The sequence below is a fragment of the Argentina anserina genome, chromosome 6 (assembly GCF_933775445.1).
Source record: "Argentina anserina chromosome 6, drPotAnse1.1, whole genome shotgun sequence".
Taxonomy (NCBI): Eukaryota; Viridiplantae; Streptophyta; class Magnoliopsida; order Rosales; family Rosaceae; genus Argentina; species Argentina anserina.
In genome coordinates this window covers 19697703-19711295 of record NC_065877.1, presented here as the reverse complement: position 1 = coordinate 19711295, position 13593 = coordinate 19697703, and the positions used below count along the sequence as shown (strand labels likewise).

At 40.0% G+C, this 13593-nt stretch overlaps 1 protein-coding gene and 1 pseudogene across 1 annotated transcript; both read right to left on the bottom strand.

Moving 5' to 3' along the window:
- Window positions 1-1563: 1563 nt before the first annotated feature.
- Window positions 1564-3479, bottom strand: LOC126798152 (probable O-methyltransferase 3). The gene is made up of 2 exons (XM_050525009.1): window positions 2676-3479; window positions 1564-1990 (listed from the first exon to the last, which is right to left on the bottom strand). Exons 1-2 carry the CDS (start codon window positions 3474-3476, stop codon window positions 1688-1690), a joined length of 1104 nt encoding a protein of 367 aa, XP_050380966.1. The 5' UTR covers window positions 3477-3479; the 3' UTR covers window positions 1564-1687.
- Window positions 3480-4291: 812 nt separating this feature from the next.
- Window positions 4292-9989, bottom strand: LOC126797012 (ubiquitin-related modifier 1 homolog 2-like; annotated as a pseudogene).
- Window positions 9990-13593: the final 3604 nt, after the last annotated feature.

The window sequence follows — 13593 nt, the reverse complement described above, 5'->3', positions numbered from 1 at the left end:
ATTATATCAAAATATAAGTGAAGGTAAATATATATAACTCTTAATATGAAATTCTAAGCTTGTTCATTGATGTAAAATATAACCTTAGTTCTCTTATGCAGTAACACTGCATAGTATCACGGACCTAGCCATTCGGCTGCCACACTTGGTCCATGCGGCACTCTATCCCCATGGAGCCAGCCTTATCCAACGGGGCAATGCACTGGTTTCACCCTGCCTTTGGGCTCATCAGGGGATCAGCTCCAGACCCCAACCTGTGTGTAGAGCGGCCAACTCCTTTCTTCGACGTTAAGTCCCCGACTAGCAACAAGCTCTCCGAATTGAACCGGGTCGGCATGTCTGAACCCCTTAGAAGGAGCAGCCATATATCTCCCACATTTTCAATCGTAGAGCACATATGACACATATGCTTGATGTTCTTATAACTAGCGACGCCCACGATTGACACTCCCGAAAACGGGACGTGATATCCTCCCCCACCAAACTTGGTGTACGTCCTCATACACGGCATCCCCACTTGCGGCACGCGTATCCCTTGTACGCCCGCGATGCCTAGAGCTACAAAAAGGAGTTCCCAAAGATCGCCCAACAATGACTTCGTGCCGGATCTCTCGTCCTGGACTTTGCCACGTATCCTCTCGTCTGTTCCTCCCCCTAGAGGCAACCCTGCCTACTCGACTCCCCCGCGGAGCCCCCCGTATCTTGGGGACACATCGACACATGTGAGCGCTTGGCGAACACAACGACAACGATGTTGAGGCGGCTCTGATACCACTTTTCACGGACCTAACCATTCAGCTGCCAAACTTAGTCCATGCGGCGCTCCATCCCCATGGAGCCAGCCTTATACAACGGGGCAATACACTGGTTTCGCTCTGTCTTTAGGCTCATCAGAGGATCGGCTCCAGACCCCAACCTGTGTGTAGGGCGGCCAACTCCTTTCTTCAATGTTAAGTCCTCGACTAGCAACAAGCTCTTTGAATTGAACCGGGTCAGCATGTCTGAACCCGTTAGAAGGAGCAGCCATATATCTCCCACACTTTCAATCTTAGAGCAGATCCCACATATGCCTGATGTTCTTATAACCAGCAACGCCCACGATTTACACTCCCGAAAACGAGACGTGACAATAGGCTATCTTACATGTCCAGTCTCATCCCTAGCCACGACACCGAACACCACCTGATCCATGTTCCATTAAGAAAGCGCCATCAACATTAATCCTGAGGTCGCCACTGGGGGAACAAACCCATTTTGACTTTGGTTTGTTCTTCCTTGTGATAACCTGAGGGTGAGCCCTCTTATAATCCTCAAACATCTGCCACGTCCACACCCCCATGTGAAAAAGATTACAGAAGAAGATCGTAGTAATTTGAAACCATAATCTCGATCTTGTCACTGGCTTTAAAAAACTCCCTATAATTTTTCTAAAATAGGAAAGAAAACAAGACAATTTATACAACAATTCTGCTTGAATTCCCACAAGTTTCATATATTACAGATTTCATAATTCTTCCTTCAATCATTGTTTCTTTGATCAGAAAACTAGGGAATTCCCTGATATAACAAGCAATGAAATATTTTATTTTTTTATAGAGAAAAAACAGTACGTACTACATTATTTTCTGAGGTAGCCAGCCAGGTAGCGCCTTTGGCTTTACATTTTACACACTGTCATACATATTTATCAAGGATAAACCTCAATGAGAGACCTTAAACCCAAAATGGGAGTTATCTTATAATCACTGAAACCGCTATCAGTGAAGAGCTTAGCCCATTCTTTCTCGTTCCTTTCTTTTCCTGTGACGAGGGCCATCATCAGCATGTCGAAGAACAACTGTGTTTCAATTGATTCCTCATCCCCTTTCTGGTTCTCCATCATCATATCTATAATAATCACCTTACCTTTCTTGCCATTGCCTGTAATTGCCTCTTTCGATCGCTCAAGTATTTTGACACATTCTTCATCATTCCAGTCGTGCAATATCCACTGCTCAAAAGATATATAGATCAATGTTTTAAAAAGCGAATGCGTACCCTAAGGCGTTTTCTTGAGAGCCTTGAGTCTTAGAACTTGAGGCGCATAAGGCGTAAGCCTTATGTTATAAAAAATTAGTAGTTAAATGTGTAAATATATAATTATACACATACAAAAAGAACAAATATACATAAGAACTTACTAATTTATTGCATTTAGATATAATAAAATTCATAATCCAAATGTTTTAGATAGTTTTCATCAAATTAAACACATTATATAAATAAATATAAAAATATACTTAAAAATATTATTTTCTAAGACATAGTAAAATGCATAAAATGCGTAAAAAAAAACTTAACATAAGGCGTAAAAGGCAAGTCTCGGTGTCCAGACTGAATAATAGAGTCGTTATGTAAGTAGCTTTAAGCTTTATAAGCCTCAGGCGAACCTTGAGATGAGTTTTTTAAAACATTGATATAGATAGATTAGAAGTACCGATTTGGTCTTTGTCTAGAGTTTTATATTGGTTAATTGATTAGTGCATTAGAGAGAAGTGATCGTCAATCTCGTGTTCGTCTTAAATATAGTTGCCAAGAGTAATAATACTCGTAAGTAGAATAGCATATATATATATATATATATATACAAAATAATATCCAAACTTTTGTAGGCCAAAATTATATCTGAAAATTACCTTGAGTAAAACTGCATCTGCAGGAGGAACTGCCTGGAACATGTCACCTCCGATGTATTTCAAGTTCTTACTTCGTTGCAGGTCAGCCACAACATGTGGGAGATCAAGTACAGTGCAGTCAATATGTGGGAATGCATCAGCAATGGCCTTGGCCACAGTTCCTGTACCACCTCCAACATCAACCAATGAATCTAATCCCTCAAACACCCCTTTGCACTCGTCAATTACCACGTTGGTGACTAAACGAGCGTCGCTAGCCATGGCATCGTTGAAGAAATGAGCAATACTTGGCTGATGGTTCCCGTAATCCCAAAACGTCATGCCATGTGCTGTGTCAAATGGCGTAGGGTCATCGTTTTGGAACCAAGTGCTCAAGTAATGCCATGGCTTGGTCAAAGCAGGGTCGAGCATGGCGTTTAAGAAGGGGGTTACGCTCAAGGGGTGATCCTTCAGAAGGAGCTGGGAGGCATCAGTAAGCGTATAACCTTCCCCTTCAGTTTCACTCAGCTGTTTCTTATCGAAGAAGCCAGAGTGAACCAATATTCGCATGAGGCGGTGGACGCTGTGGGATTTGGTTGGGTGGATTGGTAAGGTAGATGTGAGCTCAGAAAGGGTCATAGGGCGACCATGTTTGTTGATAGCATCTGGTATACCTAGTTGAATTGCAGATTTAAGGGACATAGAGTTTATGAAGCTGAAGATGTGATTCCATATGTGGGCTTGAGCTTGGAGTAGCTCGTTGGAATGCTTTCCATTTGACCATTTTTGGTTAATGTGTCTAAAGCTGTTTAGCCTTTCCATATTGATCTACTCTCAATATAGTTGTATATATCAGAAAACAAGGATCGAGCACATATATAGCCATAGACAGCAGCTGGTTCTGTATTTAATTAGTTTATTAATATTAGTGCTGTCATTTTTGGCGATATATAATTAATTATGGCACCTAATCCTCTATACTCATTTCTCTAATATCTTCCCTATTCCCTAATCAATTTATGTCCTGCCACCTAAGCAACCTAATAGCTATATCTACTTCCATTTACAATTCTGTTTTATTGAAGAAAAAAATAATCAAATTGTGCTTCCACATAAACGAAATGAAAAAGATCCTACTCCCCAGGCCATATTAGATTCATATGGAATTTCGACTAGCTACTCATCTACAACAGCATACAAATATATTCATATGAATTAACCCAAAACAAAATTACATGAATCTGAGTTTTCAATTCGTGAAGCCAATATGGGTTTTCAAATTTGCTCATGGGTGAAGAACCTTGACAGCTGTAGTTGGCGAAGGCTTATGCGATGTCTGGTTCCATGTTGTTTTTCCCGGAACCTTTTGGGTTGTTTGGAGTTCGCTTTTGGGATGTCATTGATAAGGGATTTCATGCATGGAATAAAAATAGTGAAGTAATTCCATATAGTAAAAGTTATTATAGGAATTGTCATTCTTCAAGATCTGAGTTTGTTATCACTACAATCAGGAGAGGGATCACATAGCTGAGTACATTCAGGGAAAATTCAGGGAAGGATAGTTTCGAAGAGGGTTGGCTAGCTAGCAAGGTATGCCTTCATGAGTTAGCTAGAGATACAATATTGATGCAGATGTACTATCCCCCGTGCAAGGTTGAAATGAAAATACCATATCCTTCTGCTCTAATGTTGTATCAAGTTGACCAGTAAGCTCCTAGTCACAATCATTGACAAGTGCTAGAACTGTTAGGATTGCGGCTCAAGACTGATTCCTTGTCTGTTTTGGATTCGTTACTTCTAAAGGATTTGAGTAAGTCATTCTAGTGTATCTAGGATTCTTAGAGTTTTCCTTAGAAATGAAAGTTTAGGATTCATGTTATGAAACATAATCCTCGTATAAGTCTGGCGAATGTGATCCTATAAATACGACCTTAGAAAGGTAGTTTTAGGTGTGGATCGGTTGAGAGTTCAGATATCTAGAGAGTTACAAGCTTTGAGAGATTTGGTGATTTAGAGAGTTCTCTACTGTAAGAATTTAGGTTGTGAGGAGAGAGATTATTTAAGAGTAGAAGAACCAAATTGTTCTTCAGCTGTAATCTTCTTCTTATTTAATGGATCCACCATCACATCACTAGAGGACGTAGGTCAACTGTTTTTTGACTGAGCCTCATTAAGTCATGTGTTCGCTTGTATTAGTATTGGTTATTGTCTTCAATCAGTTTCGGTCTTGGACTAGGGAGTTTGGAAGGTGACCCCAATTTCCTATCAATCGGTATCGAGTGCAAGGTCCGTGAGCTAGAGGAAAGATGGGGATTGAAGACGTCAAGACGAGGGTTAACAAGTTTCATGGGCATGACTTTGTTATGTGGAGGTCTCGGATAATTGACTATCTGAATATGAAGAAACTGTCGAAGCCTTTGAAAGGAGTTAAGCCAAAGGACAAGGAACAAGATGCTTGGGATGAGCTTGATGCTCAAGCTATAGGAGCTATTCGACTATCGCTATCAAATGAGATTTGACGTGATGTGATAAATCTGAAAACTACCAAGGAGATAATGGACATTATGGCAGATATATATGAGAAGCCAAGTGTTGTCGAACAAGTGCATTTATTGAGAAATTTTTTTTTCAATGAAGAGGAATAGAGGAGGCTCTATGCAAAAACAACAAGCAACAGTTTGCGATATTGTCAAACAATTGGCCACTGTGGATATCAAATTTGAAGATCACCTTAAGGCGTTGGTATTGCTGCCCTCCATGCCAAATAGTTGAGATGTTATTGTCAACTCTATTTGCAGTTCAGTTGGGAAAAAAAGTTGGTCTACACCGAAAGTTCGTGATACCCTTTTGAGTGAGGAGTCTAAGAGGAAGAAGAGTCATCTACAACTATATATGTTTTGGTATTAAGAGGAAGATCTAGTGGAAAGGAGGGTTCGAATCATGGTAGATCAAAATCGAGAAATTTTAGAGATCCAGATAGAGACAAAGATAAGAAGTGCTTTTACTGTTATAATTTTGGGCATATTCGATACAATTGTCCAAAATTGAAGTTGAAGAGGGCTACCACTGCTACAGTGGCGAGTGAAGCTGATGGAGAATATTTGGTGATGCACTCATGGTCACATCATGTTTAGAGAAATCATAAGATGAGTGGATTTTGGATACTGGTTGTTCTGAACAAATGTGTCCCAATAGGGATTGCACAAACCTACAAAGTCACAAGTGTTAGAACAGTCAAAATTAAGGTACATGATGGATCAGTGAGGACTTTAGAGAATGTTCTTCATGTTCCTAAGTTTGATAGGAATTCGGTATTTGTTGGAACTTTGGATTCAAAAGGCCACAAGATTTTTGGCCAAGATGGAAATCTGAAAGTTGTGAAAGGAGCACTCGTAGTGATGAAGAGTAAGAAGGTAAAAGGTTTTTATCGTTTAGAAGGGAGTTTATTCGAGGTGGAATTGTTGGTTCCGATGAAAGTTTTGTTCAAGGTGGAAAGATTGGCAATCTTGGTTCTTATTGGCATTCAAGGGAGATGACCAATAGTGAATATGGAAGAACAAAATTTGCTTCTAGGAGGGTAAAGTTTCAAGAGCAACCAATATTGCAGCAGTCCTTAAAGGGAGGTAGACCCATAAGGATCCCGATACAAGTTTGTGGTGGAGATATGCTAGCTCATCCATATTCCATAATTGAGAAGTCACCTATTTCGGAAGAGTGAGAAAGTTGAGGAGCAAATTTGGTGTTCTAAGCGTGATGCATCTAGAGAATGTACCATTCACGCTGGAGAATTTGTTCAGAGAAATGTTACTCGAGGTGAGTTGTATGAACCATTGAAGGACGCTCCCCATTAGGTTTGGTAACTTCGATGAAGACTTGGATTGCATGCAAGTGGTTGCGCTATGCGTGTTTGAGAGAAAGTGTTATTGTCCAAGGGCGAAGTTTGAGTGTTTCTCAAACTTGGCTAACTCGTCTTGTTGTTGAGGCGCCGAGAGGCGCATTGGGGTGTGGTGGTGATCGTGGCTCGTTGAGAAGACCAAGAGAAGCTTGCGTTTAGTGGAAAGTTGGAGTTTTTGAGCCGATGTGGAAATTGTTAGGATTGCAGCTCAAAACTGATTCCTTATATGTTTTGAATTCATTACTTTTGAAGGATTTGGGTAAGCTATTCTAATGTATCTAGAATTCCTATTATGAATCATAATCCTCGTATAAGTCTTATGAATGTGATCCTATAAATAGGACCTTAGAAAGGTAGTTTTAGGTGTGGATCAATTGAGAGTTCAGATATCTAGAGAGTTACAAACTTTGAAAGATTGGGTGATTTAGAGAGTTCTCTATTGTGATAATTTAGGTTGTGAGGAGAGATATTATTTAAGAGTGTGGAAGAACTGAATCTTCAGTTGTAATCTTCTTCTTGTTTAGTAGATCCACCATCACCATCCGGAGGACGTATGTCAATTGTTTTTGACCGAACCTCGTTAATTCTTGTGTTCGCTTGTATTATTATTGGTTATTGTCTTCAATAAGTTTCGGTCTTAGGTTAGAGAATTTGGAAGATGACCCGAATTTTCTATCAAGAACTCTAGGTCTCACGGAGTCTCCTTGATCAAATTAGTACGAATCCAAGAAAATAAATATTTCATGGTTAATTTTTCTACTTCCTATGGCAGTTCTACATTAACTTTATGTATCTTGATAGAGTCACAAAGAAGTTGTAATCCTTCACTGAATTCTACAGTCAGCTGTATACTGGGAAGCCTATAGAGGTGTTTGAGAATTTCTGGTGTGAGGTCCTTCCTTTGTGAGCAGACGAAGGAGACGAGTCAGACGACGACATGATACAGGAGAGACTGAAGACCAGGTTTTTCTTTTTTAAATAAGTGAAGAAAAGAAAAGAAGAAAAAAAAACAAAAACGTTAATAGGGTTGAACAGTCATCACTTGTCCTAGGTGGCACGACACATGTAAGAAATTAATTATAGAATAGGGAAGGAAATAGAGAATTAGAAATAGAGGATCACCTGCCATTAATTATAATGTTGTTTTTATTGCATGCCAGATGAATGTATTCAATATATAGATACACATACAATACATACCCGCATGCATGTCTTGGATTATTTCTATTTTTGTATATAGAACCATCTCTACTATTATAACTAGAAATTGATGCAGGATGGAAATTGTGTATTATTGAATGATATGGGGGCCTATATATATAGGCATAGGCGCAGAGTTAATTATGTCATAATGAAAGCAATAGTGTCCCAACAACACTTACATATATGAATCTATAGCTCATTGCATCTCTTCATCATCTATACTTAGACGGAATTGAGAATCAAGAATTAGCTTTCATATGAACACATATGAGTATGAGTTCTTGCAACCGATTGTACTACGTTCTCTCGAACGTCGCAATCTGATTACATAAGCTCTCCGTGGTCTGGAGGCATTTAAAGTCCCTCGGGCACTCTCATATCTGCGTCAAGATCCCTTTACAGATATGCAATAACCACTATCATATGCTGCAAATCAGTTTTCATGGACACTACTACTGATCAAGTACGGGAAAGCAATTATGTCCATAACGAGATAATATAACTCATCGTAGTCAATACTAGGATAATGAGACAATCTTTGCGCCATAAGTTCTGCAAATATTGCATGTCTTCATCTTTCTCATTACACTTACGAACAACGACCAACATAACAAGTCTAGTTCAGCCTGTATTGATTCTTTCCACTTCGGTCAAGTTGCTCATCGTTGATGCTTTACAACGGAATAAGAGCATAAGCGAATACATCATCAATCATGGGAGATCAATCCATTAAACACACGCACGCGTTGTATACGATCAATTCGTGAGATTTCTATTCTTCTCTAACATCAACAAAAGGAGTTTGTAGCGTCCCACAGAAACTTTAGTTGATACACATGTTTAGAGAATATCTCTTGATGATGGGTGAAATACTTGTGCCTACGCACCTTGCTTCTTTCTGGTTTTGATTCCAGAGAATAATGGTCTCCCCCTCATCTAGTTAGGAGTCATGACCGAAGCTATGACCCTTACTAGTCCATCTTTGCGTTTACCGCCCTTGTTTTGTGATGCAATACCACAAGCGTCGACAATACCACAAGCGTCGACAACACCACAACTGTCAGGGATGGTGCCAACGGTGCTAGGACCAGGTCATATGAAATTCTCCCATATTCTGAGAGTTCCAACCTGACCGGCACATCACAACTTTTTTATGTGTGATCTCATCACTTTCGCAATATAGGTAAAGTCATTTACTATCTTTGACTTTTCTGGAGGTTGATAATGAGTTACACTTTTGCTCACTTTGAGTAGTGAGGGATCTTAATGAGACATAGTGCCACACCACGTCAATTCCTGGCGTTATAACCGAAATGGGAGCATTTCATATCTCCCCTAACGACAGGAAGTATGTCTCAACAAAGTGACCGTATGCTAATATCGCAGGATAGAGATCAACGAATGTAGATTAGAAATAGCGGACAAGTGTTGGTGATTCATAAATCATAACCAACAAAAATACTTAATCGTTTCACGTTGACCCATTGAGATTAGTAGAAGAGAGGCACATAAACAACGTAAGCAAATAGGCGTTAGTGAAAAGAACGTTGGGATCGTATCCAGTAACCATCTGGTACGCACTAAACACTTGGTGAGTTGTGGGTCTGAAATGAATAAGTGTCGCTGCATGCAACATCATTACATATCATCATGCAAAATTTGGCAGGTTAGTACCCATAACTAAGTTCAAGCTTCGCTAGGTCGTGCAGTGAATGAACATGAGGAATAATATGTTCAACGACGACCCCAGTAGACATGCAAAACGAAATCATCAAAGTCGTGGAGGTGAACTCTCCAACAGTATCCAATCAAATATATTCGAGAGGATGGGAAGGGTGATCAGTCCTTAGTATGATGATCATAGATAAAAACTTTAGCAAATGCAACGTTCAATGTGGAAAGCAAAGCGATGTGTGACCAACACGTCAAAGCTCTTAACCTATACCATAAAAATACCAAAAAATGTCCGCATTCGGTTAGATAGGGTCCACTGATGTCACATTCAATACTTTGTAAGAATGAAATGTTCTCGGTTAGAGCCTTAGTAAATAAGGACTTCTTTGAAATATATCAACAGAACAAGCTTTGCGAAATGAGCAATGGGCATCAGAGATTGCTATGGAGGCATTAGAAAACATGGGAGGTATCACAAGCTCATGTGAAAGAGGGGATGCCACCACCGATGGCCTGAATGCCATGGAGCCGCCGAGAGGGGCAGGCTCGGCTTCACCGTGCATGGCACGTATAGGCACGGCCTCACCGTGTGGAGCACGGGTGAGGTGATCATCCAATCGCTCCGTGAACATGAAAAATAGATGATTATGTGAATTTCAAAGAACTCGAATCATCATATCTCGTTCAAAATGACCAAAAATGATCATGTCAAAACCGAAAAGACAACAAAACTGAACCCATGCTTCAAAGAATCTTGAGTTACATAAAGCTACTACTGTAGGTAAGCAAAGCTATGTCTCTAGAGTAACAAAGCTATTGTCTAAGCTTGAAAAGCTAATTTCAATGAAATCTGATAGATTTATTCCTCTCTATTCTTAACACAAATATCAAGATGAAAATTCATCATTGGCATGTATGGCCTTTTAAAACTTAGCAAGGCACGAAGATATAGAACACAATCTCCGCACGAGATCCATAGATTAACTACCTATGCCGTAGGACAGTGTGGGTGGTTACGCAATTAGCAGGACACTCGATTTCACGGTGGGACATGCTCAAAATAAAATTAAGAGAGTCAACAACGCGGTGAACTTCTCTAGACAATACGTCATAGGATATTGTAAGAGGGGGGATTAAAACAAATGACAATCTCATCGAATATATCACATGGCAATATAACTACATTCTTCAACTTAAAAGTTGGAAAAACATGGTATTGAAGCAGTTGAATACCAAACAATTTGGGTGGTAAAAACCATCCATTGGTGCGGGTGGTCACCAATAATAATAAAATTGTTTGAGCTATGAAACGACTTGGAGAAAACTGGAAAACCATGTCAAAATAACTCAAACCTGGGTGAAATTTGGACTGGGAAAACGGGCCAGTATAAATTGCTAAAAATATGCCGAAAAATGACGAGAAACGACAGAAAATCGCTGGAACAGGCGGCGCCGATTGCCGTAAAACCGGTCGGCGGCAGTCGGAACTGGCCGGCAAGGAGGCCGGGGCTACATGTCCGACAAGGGATGCTGGCAGTAACCAGATGGTGGCATCATAAACACCGGCAAGTGGCTGGAAGGCGGCCAATACGACGGAAAATGTTCCAGAAACGCCGGAACAGTAACCGGGAAAAAAGACATCAATTTTGACGTTATGTGATCCGTTTTCCAAATTTGAAGTTCTAAATTCACAATGTAGTGCTATTGAGTCCCATGTAACCCAAAAGCGGCCAATTTAAAAACCACGTGAGTTGCAAACGTTGACCATTCATGCTAAGTCAAGGCAAATAAAATTCTTGTAAACAGAAAATACGAGAAATTTTATTGAATATGCCAATATTTAATACAACACAACCAAGGTTTCAATTCCAATAGACGACTTAAGCTAAAATCGGGCAAGAAACATGGAAATTCCAACGTCATACTTAAAAAGTAGTAACAGAAAACATAGTCAAAATAGATTGACTAATTAAAAATCCGTAACAACAAAAATCTTGCATATCGGATCGGGCAAATCCTTAGCCTGAAGCTCAAAAATTTGCTTACTTGAGAATGGAAGAATGTTACATTTCCATCTCCAAAGTTTCCTCAATAAATAGATACAGGTGTCAAAAATGGCATGTGTTTCTTGGATATGGAGCATGCATCAAGGTCAACTCTGGTAATACAACGTCATAGACGTTTATTGAATCACTTTAAGTGTCCCAAAAAATTTGTTATTTTTGGGATCTTTTGTCAGCAAATAGTGTTGCTTCAGAGTAATGGATTTCAACTCAAATAAATGAGTACGTAGACCTTGGGATTATCATTTATATACATGAGTTTAAGAAAACTCAAACATTCAACTAACAGTCGTGATGGCGACGCATCCATAAGAAATGAGGGTTGTATAGGTTTCGAGTAATCGAAACTATTCAGGTATATAACCGAAATTAGACGGGTTGTGATGTATATGGTAACAAAATAATCGATGCATATCGGCGATTCTCACGATCGCACCCAAAAAGCGGTGCACTCAGGCGACCACACGAAATTGATTTCTTCCCTTTAAATAATAATGTGACTCCCCCAGGACCGTCACACGAAAAACGTCGACCAAGAGGGGAATCATATCCCTCTTTGGTCTCATCGGCATTATAAGAAAGGCCGGAAAAATAGACATGAAGAAGGCTAATAGCGCCCGATAATTTATATATATATGTTCAAAAGCAGCAACTTTAAGAAAAACATACTTGTTGGTCTGCCAAATAGACCGCATATAATTAAATTGTTCTGCAAATCAATCATCATGCAGGAAGTTCTTTGATGAAATCATTTTCGATCATCGTCCGATGACATAAAAATCTTGTGAGGATACGATCGAAATCGTATGTAGATGTCAAAAGTATCGTCCATCTCGGCATGAATGTCATCACCATAATACGATGAGCAATGATTTTTCCAATACGAGCACATAAAATATCGTTAGAAATAATAACGTGCCAATGAACATTTAAATAATGAAATAGGAAAAATGAAAATGAAAAGAAAATATAGTATGAAGCCCAAAGGGCTATTGGGCTCGGCATGCCATAGGGCCAAAAGGGACTGCTGGGCTCAGTCGGGTATGGGAACTGGGACATGGGTCGGATCCTACAAATCCGGGTCGTCAGTTCGCGTCAGAGATGGTGAGGAGTGCGGCGACGATTGTGGAGGCTCGACCAACGTCGAGGTCAAGGGGCGAGCTCCGATCTGGGAGCAGTTTCATCGTCGGCGCATCATCATGGCCTGGGTTGCGGTGCGGGGGCTGTCCATGGTGTGACGCTCGGGCCGTTGTCGTCGGGTTCTGGGTTTGGCTGTAGAGGGAGGCGCACACGTGGCTGAGTTGCCGGATTGACGACCCTAGATCTCTCAGCGATGCAGATGTGATCTGGACGTGGGGGGGGGAGGGGGGCTCGCCGGCAGGTCGACTGGAGAAGAAGGCGGGGTGCCCAGTGCGAATTTCTGGGTGCCCTTGGTCAAAACCGATTTTGGGTTTTTCTTTTTGTTATGCTTTTCGACAACAATTTTGTCGGTAATTCTCAGCTTTATTGGCCATACTAAAAGAGAAGGCTACCATACATGCTAGGGTTAATTTTTTCTGGTGGCCTCGTTGCTCAGACATTGTAAAACAAAGTGCATAACGTGTTGCATGATTAAATAATTGTGTATTATTGAATGATATGGGGACCTATATATAGGCATTACATCACCTGAATCCTGCAGAATTTGGAGTCCTAATCTATTACAGAGATGCAAATCTATCTCTAACAGGAAACCTAATAAGGCTAAAACACACACAATGGTAGAATAATGATTCTCCGAAACAAATAGTTATTTATTATTAGAAAGAAGGAAAACTTGCGATGCTTTTATTACAGATGGGTTCGGAAATGCGGTGGAAATTAAGGTGGATTAGTGTTCAAGACTTAAAGAATCGACTGTGGGGTGTGATCTCAAATAATTGTAGAATAGAATCCGAAAGCTATGCATCCAACAAATTTTTTTAGTAGGGTTGTATAGTTATATCAGTTTTATATGGCTGCTATTTGAGCAAATAATTCAAAGATCGTTATCCGAAATTAAACTATTTAGTCAGGAACACATGTGCATATATATATATATGTATATATTGACATCAATTATGCT

Bases quoted from the DNA above. Each gene is read 5' to 3' on its own strand.
- LOC126798152 (XM_050525009.1), bottom strand. From the start codon at position 3,476: ATGGAAAGGCTAAACAGCTTTAGACACATTAACCAAAAATGGTCAAAT. The intron at 1,991-2,675 runs GTAATTTTCAGA...TCTTTTGAGCAG, and splicing joins CAGATGCAGTTTTACTCAAG to TGGATATTGCACGACTGGAA.